This window comes from Leptodactylus fuscus, chromosome 7 (genome assembly GCF_031893055.1).
Source record: "Leptodactylus fuscus isolate aLepFus1 chromosome 7, aLepFus1.hap2, whole genome shotgun sequence".
Lineage (NCBI taxonomy): Eukaryota > Metazoa > Chordata > Amphibia > Anura > Leptodactylidae > Leptodactylus > Leptodactylus fuscus.
This window is the reverse complement of record NC_134271.1, coordinates 49,345,733-49,373,581: the sequence shown is the minus strand read 5'-3', so window position 1 is coordinate 49,373,581 and position 27,849 is coordinate 49,345,733. Positions and strand designations below refer to the sequence as shown.

Here is a 27,849-nt window from a genome sequence, read left to right as displayed (position 1 = left end):
GTGATAAATAAAATTTGTAAAAATATTATATAAACTAATCCAACAGCAGTGTTTCCACAGAGATCCTTTGCCTATTCCAAGCTAATACGTTTATATATAAATTATATATATATTAGAGATGAGCGAGTACTGTTCGGATCAGCCGATCCGAACAGCACGCTCGCATAGAAATGAATGGACGTAGCCGGGACGCGGGGGGTTAAGCGGCCGGCTGACGTCAAAGCGGAAGTACCAGGTGCATCCATTCATTTCTATGGAGCGTGCTGTACTCGCTCATCTCTAATATATAATATAGATAGATAGATATATGATATATATACACAAATCAACAATTAAATTAAACTAGCACTAGAAAACCATTCAATGCATCATAAGCATTAGCTGAAAGTGACTCCGCTGTTCTATTCCCTGCATGACTCAGTGGGCTTCATGGTCATTAGGCAAATTACAAGAAAACTGGGAAGCATGGGTTCTTCTTGTAAACCATAAGGGGCAGCTACAACTTTGATGGTTATTAGATTTGCCTTTTTCCAGCAAGCCCCGGCAATGACAGCCTGCAGTTTTTGATGGGGTGTGAAACTCTAGTATTTGTTCCCGACTACACAGCTGACTAATGCGTTACAAGGATCTAGCAAATACACCACTGTGGCTTCATATACAGTAGATAACTAGATCACCTGACATATGAATGAGTAAGAGGAATCACACATATGAGCAGATGAGTAGCCTCAGTTGATGGATACAATGAGGTTGTGAATGTATATATAAATTGGTGCATTGCAAGTTACTTTGTTGATCAATAACTTTGATGGTCTCTCTATACATATGACTCGCCCATACACCATAGTACTTTACTATCTGCCTGAAATTGTTTTAAGGCAAGTTTATCACTGTCACTGGTTATAGTTCCAGCTATTTTAGAGCGTACCTAATAAACAATGGTTTTTAGATTTTTTTTTAAATTTAATATACTTTTTGTTGTCCTTGGTTTCAAACCTGAAACCCATCACTGTAAGGGGTAATAGTGCTAACTCATGAGCCAATATATACATATTTCAATAAATGTAACAATTAGCTGTAATTATCTTGAGGTCCCGGACAACCCCTTTAACCCCTTCCGACTCTGCACCGTACTATTACATCCTATTGAACATATAGTTAATGGCCAGCGCCATTATATTACCACACTCTCATGCTGTTGCACAGGAGCTGGAGTTGGAAAATACTCAGATTCCGGTGGCTTAACCCTTCATGTGTGGTGACAAATAGCAATCATGGCACCTGGGTGGTTATGGCTTCCCCCCTTCAGTTTCTTGGATTCCCTGTGATAATATTGTAGGGTCCAAGGAGTTGCTATCAACAGCTTCCTGGTTGTCTTCCCTAAAAATCTCCCTTACCAAAAATTGGTACTAAAAAAACTACAACGTGCCCCACAAATAAAGAGCCCCATATAGCTCTGTCAATAAAACAGTAAAACATTATAGATGTCAGAATACGGTGACCCCAAACACATTTTTAGTTAATAAAAGCAGTAAAACATAATAAAACCAATATAAATATGGTATCATTTAAATTCAGAGTGAAGCCGTGGGAACAAAAGGAAAAAAAAAAAAAGATATTGCATACCCCCAACTTTCAAAAGACAGAAAGAGGGACAAAATGTGCAGCGCGCATATCACGACGCAGCAAATTTAGCACCACCCACTTCTAAATTGACTCCACCTATTCATTTCTCTTTGTGCTCCCCACACACTATAATGCATCTACAGTCACTCTAATATTATTTGCCCCCACATTATAATGGCCTCCTCAAATTGACCCCACAGTATAAAGTCTCTCTACAACTAGAGGGAACATTAAACTGAGGGGAAGATAAAGAAGGATATTAAACTCAGGGTAGATGGAGGGGGCATTAAACTAGGGGCAACTGGAGGGGGACATTAAATCTGGGGGTAGCTGGTGTAGGACATTAAACTAGAGGTGTGAAGGTTGTAAATATATGATCACAAAAAACATTGTTATCCTTAAAACTAAATGCAGTATAACTATTTATGTTTCAAACTGAATATGATATTACGTGACAAGGTGATGCCAGCAATATCTGGATATAGCTATAATATGCCTTTTTGTCCCAGGTCAAAACTAAAATCATATGTCCCTCCTGGCATCTTGTAATCTATTGACTTTGGAGACAGTAGTCCTCCTCCAGATGACTTGAGCAGTCTCCATTTGGTTGGAGACAATGGGCATCTCTAAGTGGAATAACCAGCTAGGCTGTTGTGGAGCATGAACAGATAACATTCATCTAACCCCCAGCCCTTACACATTTAGTGATTGGGGGTGGATGGAGGTCAGAGTTAATCCGAAGCTGTATACTAGGCTATATGTATATACTGTAATGCACGCATGGGATTGTGAAGATTGAGGCAGCAAAGACACTCCTGTGTGTTATGGGCTTTTGACAGTGTACCAGACATCATAACAAGATGGCCTCTATACTGTGCTCAGGTGTAGGCCTGAACATGTGGACACAGGGAGATTATACAGGGTTTCCCATGAGAGCATGGGAGGACCTGGCACACCCACAGAAAGTGACATCACAGGAAACGACATCACAGGACCCACATGGCAAGAAGTCACTCCCACAGGAAATGACATCGCATAAACCACACGGCAAGAAGGTACATCACTTCCAGGAGGTAGTATCCTGGAGCTGATGTCACAGGAGGCGGATACTTCTACCAACCAATCAGAGCTTACTGTTGTTTACTTCCTGCATGTGGATATAAAAACCTGCACATTCTGTAATAAAGGTCTCTTTGTGTGCACTGCTCAGGCTAATAAGAAATTCTTATACCAACTTTTCTCGTGTGGCTTGGGATTTCATTGCTAGCAACTTAGTCTTTGAATTTGGCCAGCAATAGTCACTCACAAGTTAGTTAACTGAACAGGTGACCAAAAAGGCCCTGTTTATGACAGAGGCAACTAAAGTGGGACATTAAACTGGGGCAGCTTGAAGGGGACATTAAAATGTGGGGGCAACTAGAGGGGGACATTAATGAATCCCTCCAGTTGCCCTAAGTTTAATGTCCACCTCCAGCTACCCCCAGTTTTAATGTCCCCCTCCAGTTGCCGCTAGCTTAGTGACCCTCTTCATATGCACCACCTTGTTTAATGTCCCTCTCATATGCCCCTCCAGTTTATTATCTCCCCTCCACCTGCCCTCAGTTTAACGCCCGTTTTGTGCTGCAAAAGTTTAGCATTAAAAACCCTGATACTCACCTCTCCTTGCTCCCCTGCTGCACATTCTGCAGTCGCTTGTCTCAGGAGCTGTAGGCGCGATATGAGTGACGTCATCACATTGTACCCACAACTCCCGGGGCCGGAGCACATAGGAGGCACAGTGTTGAGGCAGGAGCTATGTGCTCCTACTTGTCCACTGTATTCAATTCATCTGCGTCCTGTCCGGACTAAGATGAGTTAAATCCTGGGACATTCCTTCCGTCTACCGTGGCTGTGGGACATGACACAATCCGTGACTGTCCCGCTGAATCAGGAGATGGTTGGGAGGTATAATATTGTGGTACAGATACACCAGGCTTAAAGAGGACCTTTCACCACTCCAAGACTGTGCAGCTTTCTGCACCATGTTATAGGCGCTGCTGCACAGACTCTGGTGCACTTTGAATTATCTCTCTAGCCCTCCTCGTTTTGGAGCTCTGAGCCCCGTTAATTCTGGCGCCCTGTATGTTAATTAAGCCTTTACAGTCAGAAGGGCGTTGCTAATTGGACAGTGTCAGACTGACGTAGCTCTTGCCTTTATAGTCAGAAACGCCCTTCTGATTGTAAAGGCTTAATTAACATACAGGGCGCCAGAATTAACGGGGCTCAGAGCTCCAAAACGAGGGGGGCTAGGGAGATAATTCAAAGTGCACCAGAGTCTGTGCAGCTGCATCTATAACATCGGGCAGAAAGCTGCACAGGCTTGGAGTGGTGAAAGGTCCTATTTAATATATTTGCCACAATGTCTTTTTTTCCTGCACAGTGAATGTCTTAAAAACAATATGGAAGAAGATTGCAAAACTACATTTACATTTATTTCTACCCCATTCTGAAATTTCTGAAGTGTTTTGTCAAATACAAGTTGTAGCTAAAATGTTTTCAATATGAGACAACTTTTCTATGCTGTTCCTATTCCTAGCTGTATATATTATGACTAGCTGTTTTGCTTCTAGTGATTGTCTTTGTTACTCCATGCTTACTATATTATTACTCCATACACTTCTGTTCCTCCTTTATTTCCAATGTTACATTCAGCTCTAGAGGGTGAGAAAGTGTCAGAGAATTGCTGGCCCCATGATTCAGTGTGCCATGATGTCAGCCCTGGGCATTCTTCCTGCTTCCTCCCTGCTGCCTAGTGACACACAGCACAATGTGCACGATTCATTGCAGGAGGAACCGTGTGCAGAGAGTCTGTGCAGAGAGCTGAGTGCAAAGTGTTTGTGAAATAAATGGATACGTGAAATAATGTTAGTTCTTGCATTGTGACTTATTTATTGCATATTTAAGGGACTGGAAAAACACTCATGTTCGATGTTTTTTTGTTTTTTTTTAATTCTGTACTTTGTTTTTATTATGTAGTACCTGGATGAGCCTAGCCAGTACTCTGTGTGTCTGAGAAAGTATATAAGAAGAGTCTCAAGTGAGTGAAATGTGAAGGGGAGCTGCATTAACATGGCAGTCCACTCCACAGTGTATGGAGCCATGTGCTTCCGGCTTCGTACACTGTGTAGATCCAGCAACAACTGGTTGTTGGATGTGAGACCCCCAATGACTTGATACTGATGAGCTATCCTAAGGATTTTTTTTTAAAAAAACCACTGGTATCTTGAGTCTGCCTGTGTGCCAATGCCTCCATTGTGTTACAAACCTGTAAAACCTGTTCTGTGTACTGATACCTGTAGTACAACAAGGTACAACAATTGATTTGAATGGGCCTGGCTAAAGCAAGTATAAGTGCTTCATTTATCTTTTCCATTCCTTTTGAATCCCCTCTTGGCTTTGGCTCAAAAAACATTATTAAAGTCTTCATAAAAAGATTTGTGCTGTCAGCTTGAGGCCTTATTTACCTAAATGTGAAAAATAAAATAAAAGTGACAACCGGTGTACATTTCTCCTTCAGTCGCATTGCACAGTGGAGGCTGTGTCTCATATATGAAGAGGCGTACCTTCTGACATCCGTTTTAACAGACTATGACAAAATAGGGCATCCTATTTTTGTCCGTTTTCACAGATCCATCATTCAATAGATTCAAGTGTAAGAGGGATCTGTCAAAATGGCTTCCCCATGGATGAAAAATGGCCTGGAAAAAAACAGACTGGTTCATCCACTTTTATCCATGGTTGTATGAGTTTAGCCTAACATTGGTCCAAGGAGAAAGAACAGACATCTGCATGTGTTCATTCCATTCCATGGGGGTTATTTATCATCTGTTCCTTTTTTAGCCATATTTTTTTCCCGTGTGCCTTTTTTATACTAGTTTTACTGCCATGTCTATTTATGATGTAGATGCACCTCCTTATTAAATGTTGTGCATGTGTCAGTTAGTTTTGATGTTCCTTTATAAATTATGTGCACTTTAAAAAAAAAAAAAAAAAAAAAAAAGCGCTATTACCCCTTTTTAATGGAGTCTGACCTGATCGGCTTTCTTACACTGCCCATCTACTGGAGTGCATTTGATCCTTTATTGTCCCTCTCCCCCATCTCCATTTAGGCCATGCTGCATTTTCTAACAAAAAAATCAAATGTGGCGAGGGAAATATAACATCTGGAAAAAAAGACCTAATTGCTTCATAAAGCGTGGGGCAGAAAAATAACATGATACGGCGCAATTTATGGTAAAAAAAAAAAAAAAAACAGAGCATGCGGCTTAACCCCATATTCACACAAAGTTCATAATCAGCTGCGTGACTGCCGTTAATATTCATTCATGTGAATGGGGGCTATTCACATGACCAATATTTTAATAGTCCATTGTAACACACAGCTTATGCTCTATTTTTGTCTATTTTCCCAAATCCCTTCATACACTGCAATGTATGAGGGATTCGTGAAAATGGGCTGTATAAAGTTTTTTACGGCTGTTTTCTCCCTCATCTTGTGAATCTAGACTAACAAATTTGCCCCAATGGGTTCGTATGCAGTTTGTGAATAATATGAACATCAAATATTCACTAAACGCAAATGTGTGAATGAGGCCTGAACGGTGTGAATGAGGCCATGCTCAGGCTTCGGCATGCAGATTTTGAAACTTAAAGCAGTGTATTAAAAAAAACAAAGGAGGCCCAGCACCTGTCCTTTACACTTTCTCTTCCTTTGTGATCCAAACTTGGTTTGGGCTTCAAAACCGCAAGCAAAAAAAACACAAATTTGGAATTTTGCAAAGAAAGAAGGCAAGAGGGAAATTGGATTAAAAAAACACAACAACAATTTTTTTTTTTTTTATATTGCTTCTTTTTATTTCTTTACTTCAATAGGTGACCTAAATGTTCTGTGCTCAGAATTAGAATTGGCTTCTATTAATTCTTAATATCATCATTATAATGCTGAACATTGGATAGATATAAGTAATAATAGAAATGACCACAAAGGATAGAAGCCAGTGATTATTAGGCGCATGGACTCCTGGGAGATGTCGCAGTGCTTGTTTACAGCTTGCTGAGCCGTGTGCAGATGTCTGGAGCCCTGGCTCATTCACTGCAGGAGCCGTGTGCACACATTCTCCCTCCTCTTATCCATTCATCTGTTACTAGAGCAAGCTGCTGGAAACACTGCTGAATAAAACAGAAAAGACCCTGCATTTTAAGTTGTTTACAGGAGTTTTTTCCGTTTCTTTGTACTCAGTGATGTTGAGTGTGAGAAAAAAACGCTAAAAGTGCCGCAGTATGATCATATTATAGAGCCGAATGTCAAATAGTAAATGTATACTATATAACTTGGACTGGACTGGACTAAGGCTAGGTTCACACTCGCGCCGTGCTCTCTGCCATGAGACCCAAACGACAGAGAGCCCGTCTGCTAAAACAGCGGTTACCCGTGGACTCCATATACTATAACGGGGTCTACCAGGGTTTTATACTGAAACCGATGGAGACTCAGATGTAGATGTGAACTGTAAAATGTGAAATGTAAAGCATATGTTAGCTATGTTAGATGCGCCTTTTTGACTGAGCTTTTTTTGTTGCAGTTTTTGTTGCGTTTTTTTGAGCCAAATACAAGAATGGCTACAAAAGGAGTGAGAAATATATGGTAAGTTCTTAAACTTCTACTTTCTTCTAAATCCACTTCTGGCTTAGGCTCAAAAAACTGCAACAAAATCTACAAGAAAAAAGCTGCATTTCTGCATCATGGGGCCTCAGCCTTTCAGACATATGTTCTTTGCACCTATTTTTCAAATAAAGGTGCACTTGTGTAATGAGTTGTACGCAAAATGTACCACATGGAATTGTAATTCCAGTGCAGTGTTACATGACGGGCTTTTTTTTACGCTGCCCATGAACTGGGGTGCATTTGTGCTTTTTAAAAAAGAAGTTTTAAATATGGCAAGAAACTTCTCTTTGGCCATGCCCCCTTTCCTCACAAAAAAACCCAAAAGTGGCGAGGGAAGAAAAAGGTGCAAATGCATCATAAATAAAGCACAACAACCAAACAAACTACCAAAAAGATGTAATTTATGCCAAATAAACCCATAAGTTACTACATAAATGTGCTCCATGGTCTATTTTCCTATTTTTTTTGTTGAGGCTCAGATTTCTGCATCAGCATATAAGTGGGATATAGTCAGTTCTAACCCAGTTGTTAAAAATACCGCCAGATCACAGAAACCTGATTTGAAACTGGTGCAGCTTGTATGGCGCTGGGATATTGGGGGGAATATTATGGGAATATTGGGAGGAATGGGCGGTTACCCATTTTTCTAATACTGATGCCTACCCCAAGGATAAGACATCAGTACATCCTCAATTATTAGATCCTCCCCCTCCCGTATCCAAGACTTCTCCCAAGTTGCACCACTCCTCTGGAATGCTCTACCCCGGACAATCACATTAACTCACAATTTCTACAGCTTCAAGCATACCCAAAAGATAAGATAAGATAATCCTTTAATAGTCCCACAGTGGGGAAATTTCTGTATGTTACAGCAGCATAGTAGTACAGATACAGGATAATACACAGTAATATATTACTGAAGTATTCACACATATGCTGAGAAGAGAAGAACAGAAGAAGAAAGAAGGAAGACTTCATAATCATAATCATTTAGTTTTCTGTGCGGGGTGATCTTTGCTTGGTCTGATGTAGATTATGTAGCCTGATCGCGGTTGGAAGGAAGGACTTCCGATAGCGCTCCTTCTCACATTTGAGGTGAAGCAGACGGTCACTTACAGTGCTGCTAAGTGCCATCAGGGTCTCATACATGGGGTGGGATTTGTTCTCCCGCATGGAGGTCACCACGGACAGTATCCTTCTGTCACCCACCACCTGTACTGGGTCCAGGGGGCTCCCCAGGACAGAGCTGGCCCTCCTGATCAGCCTGTCAAGTCTATTTCTGTCCCTGGTTGATATACTGCTCCCGCAGCAGGCCACACCGAAAAAGATAGCTATAGCAACCACAGAGTTGAAAAAGGCCCTAAGAAGTGGCCCCTGGACTCCGAAGGCCCTCAGCCTCCTGAGCAGGTAGTCTGCTGTGACCGCGCCTCCAGGTGATCAGCCCAGTCCAGTTTATTATTGAGGAGCATGCCCAGATACTTATAGGTCCTGACTATCTCAATGCATGTTCCTTGGATCTCCACTGGGGTCGGAGCACTTTTCCGTTTACTAAAGTCCACCACCATCTCCTTGGTCTTCCCAGCATTAATCCTGAGGTGGTTCTGCTGGCACCATTCAACAATATCCCGGTTTAAGTCTAGGTATTCCATATCATCACCATCAGTGATAAGGCCTACTACTGCGGAGTTATCGGAGTACTTCTATAAGTAACAGCTGGAGGTGTTGTGCCTAAAGTCAGCAGTGTACAGTGTGAAGAGAAATGGGGCAAGAACAGTACCTTGTGGTGCCCCCGTACTACAGATCACAGTGTCAGACAGACAGACCTGGGCTCTCACATACTGATGGCGGTATGTCAGGTAGTCTAGGATCCAGTTGGACAGGTGATGGTCCACACCACCAAGGTTCAGCTTCTTTCTCAGTAGTCCTGGATGAATGGTGTTGAACGCACTGGAGAAATCAAAGAACATTATTCTCACAGTGTTCCCGGGTTTCTCCAGGTGAGAAAGAGCTCTATGAAGAAGGTGGATGATGGCGTCATCTACCCCAATGCCCGGGCGGTAGGCAAACTGGAGGGGGTCCAGAGCGGAGCTCACTAGGGGGCGTAGGTGTGTCAGAATCAGTCTCTCTAGGACCTTCATCAGGTGGGATGTCAGTGCTACAGGTCGGTAGTCATTGTAGTCAGGCCTGTCACAATTCTTACCTAAACCTTTCCAGTTAGAATCCCTATAACTAACCCTCCTCTGTTCATGCTCCCACATTATCCCACAGGATATGATGCCGTATCAGACTGTAACTTTATATGTCCAGACACCATTTGTATATAAAAGGATACCAGTGGTGACGGCTCATACAGCTTTGTTTATGTGTAACGAATATAACCTTTATGGTAAAAATGTGTGGACCACTGTATAAGCAATGCTACCTCCTATGTCACCCCTGCTACCTCTTGTATCATCCCCTTTACCTCATAGATTGTAAACTTTTGTAAGCAGGGCCTCAGTCACATTGTGTGAATTGACTTATTACTCTATAATGCCTCATTTTGTCTGTACTTGAACCCTATAAATTGTAAAGTGCTGCGGAATATGTTGGTGCTATATAAATGAAATGTTTTATTATCCTGCATTACACATCTGCATTTCCACGTTTCCACCAATTTTTTGTTTACAGTGAGGCCTTATCCTTAAAACTGTAACCATCAATGAGATCTGCTGGGAAAGGTGGTTTCTGCCATGAAGCCAACACTATGTCATGGTTTGCATTTATAACAGAATCCATGATGCAGATGTGAACTGAGCCTGTTTGTCTTTTTTTAAAAAAATTTGGGGGGTACAAGTTTAATTTTATTGAGAATACAATGACATGACTGTTGTATATGTATAATAGTTGTGTTGATGCATACATGTAAGCAGTTATTACTATACTGTGTAAGTAAGGCTAGGTTCACACTTTTCAGTTTGCTGTTCTGACAGAAGGACAGGCGCTGTTGTAGGTGTTTGGTTTTTTTTGTTTGTTTGTTTTGGGGGGTCATATTCACTTTGCATCTATTTTATAAAAAGGCACATTTGTGTTTTTGTGCAAAATGTACCAAATGGAATTGGTACATTGATTCCAATGCTGTGTTACATGATAGGCTTTTTCACACTGCCCATGTACTCGAGGGCATTTGCACATTTTTTTGGGGTCTTTTTAAATAGGAGCAAGATATGTTATAAATACAGCAAGAAGAGAAACTTCACTTTGGATACTCCTCCTTTTCTCGCCAAAAAGCAAAATAGGTGGTGAAGAAAATCATATGGAAAAAAGACGCAAATGTGTCATAAATAAAACACAACTTGCAAACAACACCCAAAATGTTGCAATTCATGCCAAGTAAATGCACAAGTTGATAAGTGTGCGCCAATGTATCAAACACAGAAATGATTGTAAGTCATAAATACAGCGTGAAAACAATCTCCATTTAGCCAATAGTCCCTTTTTCCAAAAAAAAAAAAGCGGTGTGGGCAGCATAACATTTGCGTGCAGAAAAAGACCACAATTTACCCGCAAAAAGGTGCGAGTAGCATAATAAATGTGCCCCAATAGACACCCTCTTTTCCCAACAAAAAGCAAAAGTGGTGAGGGCAGTATAAAATCTTGATAAAAAGGAAATGCTTCATAAATAAAGCACAGGCCGATTGACATGCTGTGGGGTGAAACTGGACTGCAAATTGCTGAAGCGTGAATGTGCTGGCATGTTTGTGACGCCATGTGTTGGCATGTTTGTTTATCTGGAATTATCATGGTTTCATGTGTTTGCACAGCTATCTTTGGTAATTTTGCTCAGTGTGTACACCACCCTATGTAGCCCTAGTAGTTTGCTGAATGATGTAGCTGTCCCCGCTGTCACTAATATTTACTGAAAACCCTCATATTTCTAAAAAGAAAGCCCACGTTTTCGGCTGATCTACAATGTGCTGTCACTTGTGCTGCCTCATCCTGCCCCTTGGCAGCCTTGGTGGTTGGTGCACACAGCACACTATTATTTGGATGTTGTGGATGTAGGTCACATGGGCGGGGGTGTGTTTTCTGCACTTGTCTGTGTTTTGCACTCAGCTCGGGATCTTGTGTATATAAGGATGTGTCAGAGGAATCTGCATCATACCACAACATAAACATATCTGAACAGCAAGCGAGAAGCAGCTTCCTGAAGAACAGCATCAGCCATGGACCCTCATGATTGCAACTGCGCTGAAGGTAAGAGGGATGGGAAAGCTATATTTAGCTATGGAGGGGAGAGGGAACCTAGATGAATTGGGCTTATTGACTGTCTATGCTGTATTTCTAAACTATGTCTATGCTGTTTTGGGTATCTTGTCTTGTGTATGGTATAAATGGGGTCATTTCACACTTGTTTAGCATATCTGTTTAATAGATGCAAATGGATGGGCATCTTTTTACACAGGGATCGCTGTAAAAAGAAAAGCAAAAAACTCCTCTCTATGTAAGGGGCTGGCCATCCATTTTTTTTTTTTTTTTTTTTGCATCTGATAAATGAATGAAAGCGTCTAGTGATGTGAGTGTGCCCTTATGCCAAGTACACTTAGTGTCCGGTCTCTGTTGTGGTCTGTTGGAGGACCAAAATAGGTGGATCTCTATAATAGCAGTTCCATATGGAGCCCAATGGACCTGACTGATTATAATGGTGTCTGTTATTTTAAAACTGAGGGTGGGGGCCGACAAGCCGTGCATGCAGGACTCTTGACTGCTGATCTCAGGCAGACACTGCAGTGGTGCAAATGTGAAGGAGGTAGCCTAACGCTGCAAATCTTATATCCCCCTCTGGCTCTACTTAAGTTTAGGTCACCATAGAAACATAGTACACACTATATATCATTAGAATAGGTAATATACTGGTTTGACATTCCTTTTGAATTTCAGTGTAAATGTATGAATCTGCCTATTACCTTTCTAAAACTAATAGTAATCTATATATTATATCTCTTCTAGGTGGTTCCTGCTCTTGTGGGGATTCCTGCAAGTGTAAAAACTGCAAATGCAAGTCATGCAAGAAAAGTAAGTAGTTTTGTTAGGGTACATGGAAAATCACAACCAGCTTTGAGGCCAGGGCCACATGTGGTGTACACACAGCAGGCTAGTTGTAGTATAGAGTACTGGGAAAACTACTGCAGCAAAAAGTGTCTTATGCCGCAGGTTGTGACTCCACAACAGGTGAAGTTCTTGCAGTGGGTTCAGTGCACTGCAAAGGTAAAACCCAGCTGTCTTTTGCCGTGTGTAACTGTGTGGCCTCTCTAAGTGGGAATGAGAGAGAAGAAAAAATAAAAGTGTGTGTAAACACCGCTTAAGCATGTGGCCATTGCTGCAAGCCGGGCTGGGCCACTGGTGATCTCCTTTCACATAATGAAATGCTTATTGACCTGGCCCCAGTTACTGATCTTGTGGTTTTGCACTGTGCATAGCCATTTCATGTCAGAATGTGAAACATATCAGACTACCATGCAGCCATAACCACTACATGTGGCAGCGTCTGTAAAGACCTGTGATGTGGTACATTGCTTCTTGTCTTGTGAAACTGTCTCATGCGGTCAGTCTATTCATGGCAGTAATTTCCTGACTCTTCTCACACACAGGTTGCTGCTCTTGCTGTCCAGCGGATTGCAGTAAATGCAGCCAGGGCTGTCAATGCACAAAAGGATGTGACTCCTGCAGCTGCTGCAAGTGACCCGCTCTGTTGAAAGTCTCGCCTGTTCTGTCCTGAATGTAGAGTTCTAGATTATTCATGCAGTATACGTGTATGTGTACAAAACTGTCTATTTCTATGAAACTTGTATTATTTTGATAATAAAGGAAGATAAATTAAATTAACCTGACTTCCTGAGCCTTGCAATTCTGTTCTACAATACTTGTAATTTAGAGGTAGAAAACTACTAACCATGCATATAACTCGAGTGGGGGACTTCAAAGTGCCAACAACCTAAATGTCAAAACCCCCTCCCATTTATAAACCTTTCTCAGCATGTCCTACATAGTTAATTATAGTATTGTCCTGATGGTAAACTTTAGCCCAAGGGCTTAGTCACACAACCCTTTTTAACCCAACACACACACACACACACTCACACACTTGTCACTTGTAAGGACTAATTCACACAAATAGATTTGGTCTAGGAGATATGGACCAGATGACACTTGTAGTTTTAATATCCCACACTCTGCTTCCGTCACCTGTGCTAGGCGTCCATGTTTTCCCCAATCTTCCAAGTGGGAACTTGTAGCATCATAGATGACTTTGATGCTGGGAGTCCTGGTCCCAGCTGAGGGCTTGGTCTGGCAACCTGAGGGGGGCATGTCAGTGTGGGGGCAACATGGGGTGAGGACATGATACTATGGGGACAACCTGGGGGGGGGGAGGACTTGATACTGTTGAGGCAACCTGGGGTGAGGACATTATACTGTGGGGGGAATGACACAGTAGGGGAGAACTTAGGGGAGTGTGACACGGTGGGGGCCATTGAAGTAGCATTATAATTTGTGCAGGTCAGGTATTTCTAAATGGAGGTGAACAGGGAGTGAGCCCAGTTGTGAAATCTTTGCACATGGCCCACAAATGTGTTAAAAAACAGCCCTGCCCCGGCCTAAGGCTGGTTTCATACATGTTTTTTTTTTTGGTCAGGGTTTTTAGGCCGTATTCGCCTCAAAATCCTGACCAAAAAGATGGCTGCCAATTGGAGCCGTCTTTTTGGTCAGGATTTTGAGGTGAATATGGCCTCAAAACCCTGACCAAAAAACTCTGTGTGAACTTAGCCTTAGAAGTCCTTTTTATGCTCCCAATTTTTCAAATCCTATAGTGACTTGGACTAAAAAAAATGATAGGACAGTCACAGCAACTATAGTACATGTGCCTCAGGTTGCATACAGAGGTTTGCTTTATTGTAGCTTATATGGAGGTATTCTCTCCTATAAGCTTTTCTATTAGTGGAACATGTTTCTGTATATAAAGAGTCCAATGGTAAATGTATCCAGCTCATAAGGCTGCACTACATGCAGAAGTCATGAAGTGACCATCTGCAAAGCAGAAGCCTGCACTCACCTGATGGTGTACTCTTTATTCTTGTCCATAAACACAACACCTTTTGGGGTCGGAACCCCTTTTTCAAGTGTTTAAAAATGGAACACCATACACTATGTTCCATGTTCATACATTTGAAAAATGGGTTCCTTCCCTGAAACACGGACAAGAATATAGAGTACTCCTCCTGATGATTCTTTTTTTTCTGGATGGTCACTGTATGACTTATTCAATTACTTGGCTTTTCCAATCTGGATCTGCACACTGAATGGTAAAGATCCCGCTGCAGCACTTACAACCCAATGGGGTTTGATGTTCTTCGGTTGTTGTGGTCCAACAAACCTGGACTTTAAATTAATTGTGCTCTTTCTGTACTTTTGGTGTACCATTTTCAGCTCCATAGAGTTACAATATACTGTACACTGCCTGGTGTCGTTTTTTTTTTTTTTTTTTTTTACAATATTGCACAGATGTCTGTAGAGATGTTGAAGTCTATGCTTTTATCTTGCTTGGTCATCTTCATTACGGATGTGGCACATGTTACAACTTCTTTTATAACAAAGCTCTGGCATGAGACAGCAGAAGTTCTGTCGGGGAACTCTGGGACACAGCCTTTATTTAGCTACTCTACCTGCCTCCATGTTACATTAGCAGACAGCTCAACAATATTGTATCCGTGCTTAGTCTTCAGTACTACAGTGTCTGCTCTGTTCTCTTTAATCCTGGATTTTGTCAGATAAAAGGTAATCCTGATTTGTACCCCAGAAGCTCATATCAGAATAATAATAATAATAAGACACTGTGGAGGCAATGTTACTAGAGAAATTAAGCCAACAGCGCATTTGCCATGAATTTTATTGTTTCCTGTAAGTGGCCGTTTCAGGTTACAGACATCTTCAATAGGTTTATTTATTAAGAATTAGTCACCAGAACCCAAAGTATCAACCCATTCCAGCTGATAATTTTGAATCGTCTGAATCAAACTATATTTTCCCCCTTTCCTAGATATTGCGTTTTTTTTTGTCAATATGCAAATCAGCTCTCTGGAGCAATGAGGACGTCAGCATATGCCTAAATAGCCTTTAAAAAGGCCATTCAGGTGCTGCCTTCAGTTCTTCCAAAGACCCCCCGTTTTTAGTAAATACATATCGCATACCAGACCAAGAAGTGTATTGACTTTAAGGGGCTGTGTGTGTTGAGCTAAAATTGCCTTCCCTCTGTTTTTTTTCATGCTGAACCTTGTGGTTCCAGGCTGATTCTGACCCTGGGTCATATGATTAGAAACGACGCCCGTCTCAGTGCTATGGGGGATGGCTTGAAAAATGGAAAACTGCACTGTCCACATATACAGAATAAGAGCAGATACTAAGAATTACACCCAGCATACAGGTCGGGTAAAGTCCTGTGTACTGTTTAAATATACAGTATTAGAACCAATGCTGTGAATTAGAGAGAAAAGACATTTTGATCCATTGCTTTCATAAAAGGATAAGCATCCTGGCTTTATTGCAATTATCATATTAAAATACATTTATACAAAGTTGGATACGTGCAGTCAGGGGTGTAGCTACCAGGCCCTGGGATTTTACATTGGGGACCAGAAGCTTCAAGCTGCACCTCTGACTCTGATAACCTATGAGTTTCAAAGGATTCACACATTCATAACTCAGCATATAGGACAAGAGGAGTGGTAGCGTGCACTTCTAGTACCGTATTTTCCGGACTATAAGGCGCACATAAAAACCTACGATTTCCTCAGAAATCGTAAGTGCGGCTTATAGTCCGGTGCGCCTTAATATGGATGGAAGCGGCGGCAAAGTCTGCGTGCCGCTTCCATACATACATAAAAGGCACCGTAAGGGTGCATTCACACTACGGAACGCCGGCGTGTATCACAGCCGTACACGACGGCGTTAGAGCAGGCATGCCGGCTCCCATAGAAATGAATGGGAAGTGTCTGTCCATTCATTTCTATGGGGAGCGCTCGCATGCCGGCTCCCATAGAAATGAATAGGAAGTGTCCGGCAGCCCTGCTGTCACGCCGGCCTGAAACAGAACGTGAAACTTACCGAGCGGTGCAGGGCGGGCGGGCATTCAGGCCTCCTCTTCCTCCGATGTCCTGACCACTTCCTCCGGCGCTCGCTAACTGATAATGGCCTGGGCGCATGCGCAATATCATAATGCTTCTACTACGGCTACTGCGCATGCGCCCAGGCCATTATCAGTTAGCGAGCGCCGGAGGAGGAGGACGGAACATCGGAGGAAGAGGAGGCCTGAATGCCCGCCCACCCTGCACCGCTCGGTAAGTTTCACATTCTGTTTCAGGCTTTTATTTTAAAACGGGGGGGGGGGGGGGGGGTGTAGTTTAATCTAACTTTTACGGTTGGGCTCTATCAGCATGATTTTGCTGATAGAGCCCCTCCTCGCCTGCCGAGCGCTTCCAATAGAAGCGGCTGGCATGTGGGGGGTTAAGCGGCCGCTGGCAAAGTCTGCCTGCCGCCGCTTTCAATAACATATAATGCGCACCGGACTGCGGCTTATAGTCCGGTGCGCCTTATATATGAACCGAGACGGACTATAAGGCGCTCATGGGCAATGCGCCTTATAGTCCAGTGCGCCTTATAGTCCGTAAAATACGGTATATTCCAGTTCCTATGTTTTCATTCATAGTTGAGTCACTTGGCCTTGTTTCTACATTGAAGACAAGTCAATGTGCTCTGGACTGAGGAATGAAGATGTGAACTATCTGCAACACAAGGCAGTTTGGTCACTGTGGGGCTAGAGATTGTTACAATAATAAATGTCTATAGGCAACTGTAAAACATAGGAGGATCCTTGCAAATCTGAGGCTGCATTTCAGTAAATGGAGTTTGGGATCTGGTCAAGATTAATAGTGTCCTCAGTGCCAAGAAATATAGGCAGATACTTCACCATCATACAATACCATCAGGGAAGTTTCTGATGGCACCAAATATATTCTGTAGCAGGACAATGATCCCAAAAATACATTCAATGTTATTAACAACTGTCTTCTTTGTAGCATTTTTCACAACTGTCTAAAACTTTCGCACATCACTGTAATTATATTGACAGAGGCTTATTCTGAACATTGTATTATAGAATATATTTACGGCAGATAAATACATGGCATAAATTAATTGATAATTCTCTCTATAGTTATGAATTTCCTCCTTCCCTTTACATGTAATTGATAAAAGTGGCTTGTCTGCAACCACCACTAGGTGGAGCTCAGTACACAGGAATTAATGCAGCTACCATTGAACTTTGCAGTGAGTTACCCCTAGCTGTAAGAAAATACAGTGAATCTATGTCAGGCAGCAGCAGGAGATCAGTGCTAGGCCCCTGACCTTTCCCAGGCCACATAGCAGCTGCTTGGTCTGCCTACATGGTATGTACATCACTGTTAGTAAGTCCCATTCCCATAGAACTCTCTGTACCTCCCCTCTATTTGTCTCCAGGTCAATGCAGCAAGCCTGAACTGATCTGCAGACATCAGTAGCAGCAGCTTTACCATTGCATTTAACTATATTCATCCTCAGGATCCAAATGACATTGCAACAAGACATGCAGCCATCGTCCCACTGGAGTGTCATGGCTGGTAATAATAAAAGCCTTAGGCAGATGGTTGCTGTGCATAACCAAAATGGGGCTAGCCACAATCCCAAATGTGCAACAAACAAAATTAGTCAGCGGTGCATTGTGAACTATATGTGCAGGTGCATGTTACTATGGCTGCAATATAAATGCAAACGCAGAAAGTTGCAGTAACTCTCTGCATAACAGTCAGCACACCTGGATGACACAGGATCAACTGAATAGATAGACCCCCATGTGGAGTACAGTATACAATTAGAATCTCCAAAGTACATAATGGTGAATTTTTTTTCATTTTGCCACCAGCGCCCCCTAGTGGATTGTTATGTTAATTAACAATGACAACTTTGCTGGCAGTTCTTACAGCAGTTCATGCATATAAACAGTGTACAACAATTTATTCATGTCATTTGAAACAAATATAAAAGAAAAAAAAAAACAATATGAAACCATTTTCCAATAAAATCTGAATACCAGTTATGGAAAAAACTATAACTATGTAAACCAGATGGGCTTTGTTATATAAGCATACCTGCCAACTTTAAAAGGACAGAAAGAGGTACAAAATATGCGGCAAATTTATCTTCGCCCACTTCTAAATTGACTCTTCCCATTTCAATCCATTTCTCTTTATGCCCCCCACACAATAACCCTAATATTATATGCCCCACATTATAATGTTCTCCTTAAATTGACCCCACAGTATAAAGTCTCTCTCCTGATGTACTCATAGTTTAATGTCCCCCTCCAGCTGCCCCAGTTTAAACTGGGGGCAACTAGAGGGGGACATTAAATTGTCGGGGCAGCCGAAGGTGGACATTAAAGGGATTCTATCATTAAAATAGTATTTTTTCTGCCTACCACGTCAGAATAGCCTTATGAAAGGCTATTCTTCTTCTACCTTTAGATGTCTTTTCCGACCCGCCGTTCGGTGGAAATCCCGGTTTTCGTCAGTATGCAAATGAGTTCTCTCGCAGCATTGGGGACGCCCCCAGTGAACTCTCCAGTGCCACCTCCATCTTCGTCTGGAACGGCCTCTCTCCGCGTCTTCTTTCGGCTCTGGGTTCAAACTGCGTATGACCGCCGGCCACAAGAAAATGGCTGCTTACACTTTGTAAGCTGCCATTTTATTGTGGTCAGCGGGCATGCGCAGTTGGCTTTGCCCGAGGTCTAGAAGTTTGAACCCAGCTCCGAAAAAAGACGCGAAGAGAGGCTGTTCCAGACGAAGATGAAGGCCGTGCTGGAGATTTCTCTCGCAGCATTAGGGACACCCCCAGTGCCGACTGTTTATGCCCGCCGGCCACAAGAAAATGGCCGCTTACACAGTATTGTAAGCGGCCATTTTCTTGTGCCCGGTGGGCATGCGCAGTCGGCTTTGCCCTAGGCCCAAGGCCTAAAAGTTTGAAGCCAGCGCCGATGGAAGACACGTAGAGAGGACGTTCCTGAAGAAAATGGAGGCGGCGCTGGAGAGTTCTCTCGCAGCATTGGGGACGCTCCCTGTGCAGTTTGAGCGCTGGGGCCTGCCCCCAGTGCTGCGAGAGAACTCATTTGCATACCAATGAAAACCGGGATTTATACCGAACAGCAGCGCGGAGAAGACATCGAAAGGTAGGAGAAGAATAGCCTGTCTTAAGGCTATTCCAACGTGTGAGAAAAAAATTGAGTTTTAATGATAGGATCCCTTTAAAGAGGACCTATTACCACCTCCACCAATTCCAACTCAATTCAATAGATGCTGCTCCACTAATTCTGCTTTTTTCCTCTATCTTCCATCATTCTAAGCAATTGGTGTTGCTATTTTCATCAACTAATATGCTAATAAGACTCCCTACAGTCAGGTGGGTGGTCCACCTAAAAGTAGAGAGCCTAGAGTAGAAAAGAAATTCCAACTGCACTAGAATCAGTGTACGGCACCTTTTGAGGCATGGAAACAGTTGGAGTTGGTGGAGTTGGTGAAAGGTCCTCTGTAATGAGTTTAGATCTGTTGCCTCATGTGAAAATAAATCCAATAGACTCAAGTAACAGATTAAAGGAGTTGTCCGGCATAAATTGATCTTTCTAATCTAAGCTAAAAACCCCTCTCCCTGTACATCTAAATTACTTAGGTTACAAAAAAATCTATATTTTCCTAGATCGCCGGGGCGGTCATATGAACATCCCAGGCACTTTTTCAATTTGTGGTGATGTTCCGTTTCCCCCCTCAGTTACTTATACTATCCCAATCTTCATTCCATCGTACTTACCTGTCTTCTGGTCTGAATCTCCTGGGCTCGGGATGTCAGTTCTTCTGGGCAGCCAGCAACTCCTCTTCTTCACGTCTGCCAGCTGCCCACGCAATAGAGTTGGTATATTGGTTACTGCACATGTCCAGAAGAAGTGACGTCCCGGAAGTTCTGGACCATGACAGGTAAGTATGATAGGGAGAAGGGGGGGTTGAGTTAGTTAGGAAGGGCTAGTAGTGAGAGGACTAGCTAGGGAAACAGGGAAGAAGAGGGAGTGAGAAAAGGAGGGGGAGGGAGAGAGGGAGAAGGTGTAAGTCAGCTCTGAGTAAGACCCAAGGCATCATGGTAGTTGTAGGAAACCACAGACTAAAATGATGTCCATGTAAAGAATTTCAGAAGATGCCAGGAGCACCCAGAAATCACTCAAAATACTGTTTGGTTGCATTTATTAACCTATTAATACATACCTCCCAACCGTCCCGATTTCTGCGGGACATTCACAATTCCGGTGACATGTCCCGCGGTCCTGGTTGGAGGGAGGTATGTCCCGATTTCAACTCAGATCTGCGTCCAGAGGACGCAGATCTGAGTTGAACACGTACGCAGCTGAAGCAAGGAGCTGACACAGGTCAGCTCCTTGCTTCACCGCTGAACGCCGCCTACTGGCTTGTAGACGCGATGTGATGACGTCACATCGCGTCTACAATTGTGCGCCTGTGAGAGAGTGCAGAGTGCAGCGGGGGAACGAGTAGAAGGTAAGTGTAATGTGGAGGTGGTACGTGAAACTGGGGGAAGATGATGGAGAGGACGGCATGACACTGGGGGCAGAGATGTGGGGACATGAATCTGGGGGCAGAGATGGAGGGGACATGAATCTGGGGGCAGAGATGTGGAGACATGAATCTGGGGACAGAGATGTGGAGACATGAATCTGGGGACAGAGATGTGGGGACATGAATCTGGGGACAGAGATGGAGAGGACATGAATCTGGGGGCAGAGATGGAGGGGACATGAATCTGAGGGCAGAGATGGAGGGGACATGAATCTGGGGCAGAGATGGAGGGGACATGAATCTGGGGGCAGCGATAGAGAGGACATGAATCTGGGGCAGAGATGGAGGGGACATAAATCTGGGGGCAGAGATGGAGGGGACATAAATCTGGGGGCAGAGATGGAGGGGACATGAATCTGGGGGCAGAGATGGAGGGGACATGAATCTGGGGGAAGAGATGGAGGGGACATGAATCTGGGGGCAGAGATGGAGGGACATGAATCTGGGGGCAGAGATGGAGGGACATGAATATGGGGGAAGAGATGGAGAGGACATGAATCTGGGGGCAGAGATGGGGGGGACATGAATCTGGGGGCAGAGATGTGGAGACATGAATCTGGGGGCAGAGATGGGGGGGACATGAATCTGGGGGCAGAGATGTGGGGACATGAATCTGGGGGCAGAGATGGAGAGGACATGAATCTGTGGGCAGAGATGGAGGGGACATGAATCTGGGGGCAGTGATGGAGGGGACATGAATCTGGGGGCAGAGATGGAGGGGACATGAATCTGGGGGCAGAGATTTGGGGACATGAATCTGGGGCAGAGATGGAGGGGACATGAATATGGGGGCAGAGATGGAGGGGACATGAATCTGGGGGCAGAGATGGAGGGGACATGAATCTGGGGGCAGAGATGGAGGGGACATGAATCTGGGGGCAGAGATGGAGGGGACAAGAATCTGGGGGCAGAGATGGAGGGGACATGAAACTGGGGGCAGAGATTTGGGGACATGAATCTGGGGGCAGAGATGGAGGGGACAAGAATCTGGGGGCAGAGATGGAGGGGACAAGAATCTGGGGGCAGAGATGGAGGGGATATGAAACTGGGGGCAGAGATTTGGGGACATGAATCTGGGGGCAGAGATGGAGGGGACATGAATATGGGGGCAGAGATGGAGGGGACATGAATATGGGGGCAGAGATGGAGGGGACATGAATCTGGGGGCAGAGATGGAGGGGACATGAATCTGGGGGCAGAGATGGAGGGGACAAGAATCTGGGGGCAGAGATGGAGGGGACAAGAATCTGGGGGCAGAGATGGAGGGGACATGAAACTGGGGGCAGATGAAGGGTGTATATGAAACTGGGGGAGAGATAGAGGGGGGACATATAATTTACGGGTGACTGAGGGGGGTCATATAATTTACGGGTGACTGTAAGAGGATTATACTGTGTGCAGGCACATGAAAAATTAATGAGAATGGGCGGAGTCAACACAAAAGTGGGCAGGGCTAAATTTGCCGCAGCGCGTCCCTCTTTCGGTTCTTCAAAAGTTGGGAGGTATGTTAATAGCACTAACAGACCTTTTTTGAAAAATGACTTTTTGACCATAAAGCTCCTTTAATGTCATGTCAAAAAATTTGCATAATGAGAAGTTATACAGAGTGTAAACGCACCCACACAGACGTTGCGCCTTCAGTATCCGAGGAAATTAACAGATATAGATGGTTTGGTTCAGAATGCTTTATCTGAGCCAGACACTCATGACCACTGCAAACATAACAATGACAATGATGAGATATAGTATGAGGACCAGCCTGTCCACAATAAGGGCTGCGGTGTACCACTCCGTTTTGGCATCTTGCTTGTCTTTAGGTGGGATAAGCTCCTGATGAATGAGTAGAATTTCTACCAGCAGCCTTTTTAGCAGTCTGACTTCTAGTGAATCTTTTTCCTTCTGTAGACCCTTCTCATGATGGTTGTCTGGGGTCTTCTCAGGTTTCTTTCTGTCAGCAGTGTAACCTAGGAAGGAAACTTCTGTATTACTACAGTTTCTAAACACTTGGGAGCTGTTAAGCTAGAAACATGTAGCTAGAATCCCCCGAAGAATCTGTACTCACCATTTTCTTCAACTTTGATAACAACCTTATGTTTTTCAGGTGTCTGTACCTTGAAACACAGAGCACGTGCTAAACGTCTCATGATCCATACTTTTATCCAGTTTGGAACGCTTGGCTTAGATTCAGATAGCATTAACATGTATGACGTTATAATAGATCCAATTGTGCTGATCACCATGACCGCAAGACAAACACAGCAGAATACCCCTGTATGTAAGACACAGGGCATGAGTATAAAAATGTAAGTGTAGAACACACAAGGTACAAGTAAAACTAGGACTGTACACTGAATATTATCCACTAGTAGAATACCCGGCAGCTTCGCTCGTGTAAAATATGTTAAATTGTTGGTTATGCTAAAGTAAAATTTTCAGTGTCACAGTGAAATTGACATTTTCAGAGCTACAGTAAATCTTTTTTTTTCACTTTAAATTTTAATTTTTTTGGCATATTTCCTGACATTGATGTGAGCAACTTTTTCTTTCATTTCCACGTTTTTATTGATTTTACATATTCAATACATATTATGTAGTATAAATTATTCCAACTGTTTTTTTTAACTATTTTGTTTATCAAAAATTAAAATTTCTGCCCCTTACACAAACATATAAAACCTTTACACCCAATTAACAACATAGTGCACCCCTCCCCCCTCCCTCCAGTGTAATCTATAAGTAGTTCACGGACCAAAGAGTAAAATTGGTTCACAGTTAAACATCTATTGTAGTTGCTTTTTGGTAACAATGTTTCTGGTTTTACCTTCAGGTGCATACCTGTATATGAAAAGATTTTTGGGGTTAGCCATTCAAGAGCAAGCAATGTACAACTGTCCATGTGAAAAACGTGGGCTCTCCAAATTAATGGCGGCAACTTTAAGTGATTGACCTTGTGCTTTGTTTAGGATAAGTTCACTGTCACGGAGCAAAGGTATACGTCTTCCTCCGGATGGTCTTTTGAATCAACACGGACGCAAGAGGTCGGGAGACAACAGCAATTTATTGTAATCCACAAAGTTAGTAGCCGGCGGCGGTCACATCAACCGTAATAACAATAAGTCCACAGAAGTCACAATCCAATGATAGCTTTGGCTCCTTGGTCCTGTAACTAAATCCTGGCTCTCTGCAGAGCTGTGCACAGGCCGGCTAACACATACTAACTGCTAGCTACAACTATATCTGTGGGTGGGAAGGGCTGAGTCACAGATCCTTCCCCCCTCACCTATACCAAGGAGAGCAGACTCCCTGTCTACTATGGACAATGCACCATCCAACATCTTCTTGGAGACACTGATCAGATTATCTCCACCCATTGTCCTCACTGGTCCTCACTAGTTAGAGGTATTTGCATACAATGTGCTAACACACTAGACCCTAATCAGCCAACTACACATTGATGTATATAACAGGTTAGAGAATACATTCCACATGAAATATATATTACACATTGCCTATAGTATAGACTCTAACCATCCCGTGACAACCCCTCCCCCTCTCAAAACATGTGCATGACACAATTGGCCTACACAGGTAAATTGGGGAATGCACATCAGTCTCTATAGCTCATATGTCCTCCTGCTGGGATAACCCATCCGCGTTCTGGTGTTGGTTCCCTCGGCGGTACTGAATGGTAAAGTTGTAGGGTTGAAGGGCTGGCATCTGGCAGAAAATCCAGTCGATCCATGTTGGCGTCTCTCTAAGCTTGGCTTCGGGTCACTGCTCCCACAAAGTGGCACTGTAGATTTCCAACATCGTTGCCTAACAGAACATCGGCCGGCAGCCCGCTCATCACACCAATTGTGCATCGTTTTGGTCCATAACCATAGTCGAGTTCCACGGTAGCTTTAGGAATACGTTTCCGAGTACCTCCTGCCAACTCGATAGAAAGGCCAGGGCCCTCCTCTAGGGCCTCGGGTCGAACCACTCGGGGGTCCGCTACCGTTAGGAAAGCTCCCGAGTCCCGGAATCCAACAACTGTTCGGCCATCCAGTAGGACCTCCTGCAAGTGCTTCCGCTGAAGGTTTGCGGGATGTGTGGAGGAAGGCTGAATCCCATAGACCCCTGGAGGTGGAACAGATGGGTCATTCATGGAGTCATCTGGAAATGGGGCCAAACTTTCTGTCCTAGGGGTGGTTCCCAGGTAGTGAATAGGCCGGGATGCCACGGTGGCCCGTGCCCCCATGTTAACAGGGCAACTAGCTTGCAAATGTCCAGGCCGCCCGCACCCAAAACATCTGCGCTCTAGCATTCTTCCAGTAGGTCGTTGTCTAGGGACAGGGTTGTTCATAGCCGGAGGCCGATGGGCTGGGGCAGGGGAAGAGGGGGAATTGTAATCCTGAGGCCGGGCACGAAAGGTGGGTGGCTGGATGAAGGGTGTCTGGCGGACTGTGGTAGTTTTCCGCTCCTCTGCAAACAACCTCTTCCACTGCGGCTTGATGGTCAAGCCCTCATCTGCAAGGGAAGCAGCTTGCTCCACTGTGGCTGGGTTCCGTTCCAGCACCCACTCACGGATCTCAGCGGGGCACTGGGAAAAGAACTGTTCCTTAAGTATGACTTGGAGGATCTTATCGACTGTGACAGCCTCCTCTCCTTCTAGCCAGCGCTTGCATGCTTGCTTCAACTTGTGGGCGAACATGTGGAAGGAGCTTCCCCCATTGTAAGACAAAGAGCGGAACTGAACTCGGTAGGTCTCTGGAGTGACTGCATAATACTTCTGCACCGCTCTTTTAATGGCCTCATAGTCCCGCTGATCACTAGGGTCCATGGCTCTGAGAGCTTCCGCAGCCCCATCTCGTAGGTGCCCCACCAGATACCGGACCCAATCCTTCTCTGGGACTTCCATCAGGTGGCACTGGTGTTCGAAGTCCTGAAAATATCCATCAACATCCCCAGCCGCTTCATCAAAGGTCTTGAAGTGTTTATGGGAGACATATGGTGGTTCTCTCACTGTTGGGCTGGGGGTCGACGTTTGATTATAATTCCGCGTAGTTATCTCAGCCATTCGCATTTCATGCGCCATTCTTTCCTTTTCATGCGCCATTCTCTGTTCCTCCTTCTCCATTTCCTGAGCCCTCTGTAATGCTCTACTCCTTTGCTCTGCAGTTGCTCCTAGCCCCAGCACTGCCAACTCCTCCTCATACAAAACAACCCATCTGCTCTTTTGGGTCTGTACCTGCCACTCCCGTATCTCTACTGTCTCCTGGGGGCAGCCCTCCTCATGGTCGCTTTGCAGGGTCATCTCCTCCAGTGCCTCGATCAGTTGCTCTTTCGTTCTTCCCTGATAACTCAGGTTTAGTTCCCGGGCCCTTACTTGTAGACTTGCCATAGTCCAGTTCCTGTATTCTGAGGTTGTGGCTCCATTAATCGCTGGGCTGCTGTAGTCCATCTCGCTGTCCGCTGTTGATCCCACTGCTGCCACCAGTTGTCACGGAGCAAAGGTATACGTCTTCCTCCGGATGGTCTTTTGAATCAACACGGACGCAAGAGGTCGGGAGACAACAGCAATTTATTGTAATCCACAAAGTTAGTAGCCGGCGGCGGTCACATCAACCGTAATAACAATAAGTCCACAGAAGTCACAATCCAATGATAGCTTTGGCTCCTTGGTCCTGTAACTAAATCCTGGCTCTCTGCAGAGCTGTGCACAGGCCGGCTAACACATACTAACTGCTAGCTACAACTATATACTAAGACTGTTACACCTATATCTGTGGGTGGGAAGGGCTGAGTCACAGATCCTTCCCCCCTCACCTATACCAAGGAGAGCAGACTCCCTGTCTACTATGGACAATGCACCATCCAACATCTTCTTGGAGACACTGATCAGATTATCTCCACCCATTGTCCTCACTGGTCCTCACTAGTTAGAGGTATTTGCATACAATGTGCTAACACACTAGACCCTAATCAGCCAACTACACATTGATGTATATAACAGGTTAGAGAATACATTCCACATGAAATATATATTACACATTGCCTATAGTATAGACTCTAACCATCCCGCGACATTCACACTGGGTTTTTTTGGATCAGAACCAGAGGCGGTCCAAAATACGGGTAGCTGCAGTGCACTGGCATCCAGTCGTGCGCTCCGTTCCAAATGAATGAGCCTAGTTGGGAGGGAGTGTCTTCAGGCGGATGCCGCGAGGTGAAACCCTTAGGTCGGGGCCCCATGAACCGGAAATGTCGCAAATTGCCTGCTGCGGAAACACAGCGGGAAAAATCGCAGTGTTTTACAGTACTTGCAAAGTGGATGCGATTTATGCAAATCCCATCCCCACTTTGCAGAATAAATGTGTCCGCGCTGCGATTTCCAAAACCGTTGTGGTTTTTGAAAATCACAGCATGTCAGTTATATCTACGGAAACGCCGGTGGCTTCCCCGTAGATATAATTGTAACAGAAAGTCAGAGGAGGAAAACTCTGTGAACTTTCTGTTCTAGGCGCTGCGGGAAAAAACACGATGCATTCACGCCGCAGTTGTTCTAGTGCTGCGTTTCCAGCCCGTGCTTTAAAGTCATAACAAATGCAAGACAGATTGGGAACCGCTAGCTGAAAATTCAGCGCCAAATACAGCGCCATTTTCCTTTTTTGGCACTGATTTTGATGCTGAATCTGCATCAGAATCCACATGGAAAAAACGCCTCCCCATAGAGTTCTATGGGTTCCTCTCGCTTTATTTTTCCAAAAACAAAAAATACTCCAAAAATGCTCCAAAAAC

The 27,849-nt window shown here is 44.1% G+C and overlaps 2 protein-coding genes across 2 annotated transcripts in view; one reads left to right on the top strand and one right to left on the bottom strand.

Annotated features, from left to right (window-relative positions):
- Positions 1 to 11,419: 11,419 nt before the first annotated feature.
- On the top strand, positions 11,420 to 13,200 carry LOC142213496 (metallothionein-like). The gene is made up of 3 exons (XM_075281848.1): positions 11,420 to 11,566; positions 12,320 to 12,385; positions 12,961 to 13,200. Exons 1-3 carry the CDS (start codon positions 11,536 to 11,538, stop codon positions 13,050 to 13,052), a joined length of 189 nt encoding a protein of 62 aa, XP_075137949.1. The 5' UTR covers positions 11,420 to 11,535; the 3' UTR covers positions 13,053 to 13,200.
- Positions 13,201 to 22,755: 9,555 nt separating this feature from the next.
- LOC142214450 (5-hydroxytryptamine receptor 3A-like) overlaps positions 22,756 to 27,849 on the bottom strand; it is a 42,075-nt gene continuing 36,981 nt past the window's right edge. Inside the window, exons 8-9 of the mRNA XM_075283397.1 lie at positions 23,132 to 23,338; positions 22,756 to 23,033 (exon numbers count right to left, since the gene is read on the bottom strand). Of these exons, the coding sequence (XP_075139498.1) occupies positions 22,756 to 23,033; positions 23,132 to 23,338 (485 nt within the window). The remainder of the gene's footprint in view (positions 23,034 to 23,131; positions 23,339 to 27,849) is intronic.

Coding starts and splice junctions, on each gene's coding strand:
- LOC142213496 (XM_075281848.1), top strand. CDS start 11,536: ATGGACCCTCATGATTGCAACTGCGCTGAAG. Junction 11,567..12,319: donor TGATTGCAACTGCGCTGAAG/GTAAGAGGGATG, acceptor TATCTCTTCTAG/GTGGTTCCTGCTCTTGTGGG. Junction 12,386..12,960: donor ATGCAAGTCATGCAAGAAAA/GTAAGTAGTTTT, acceptor TCTCACACACAG/GTTGCTGCTCTTGCTGTCCA.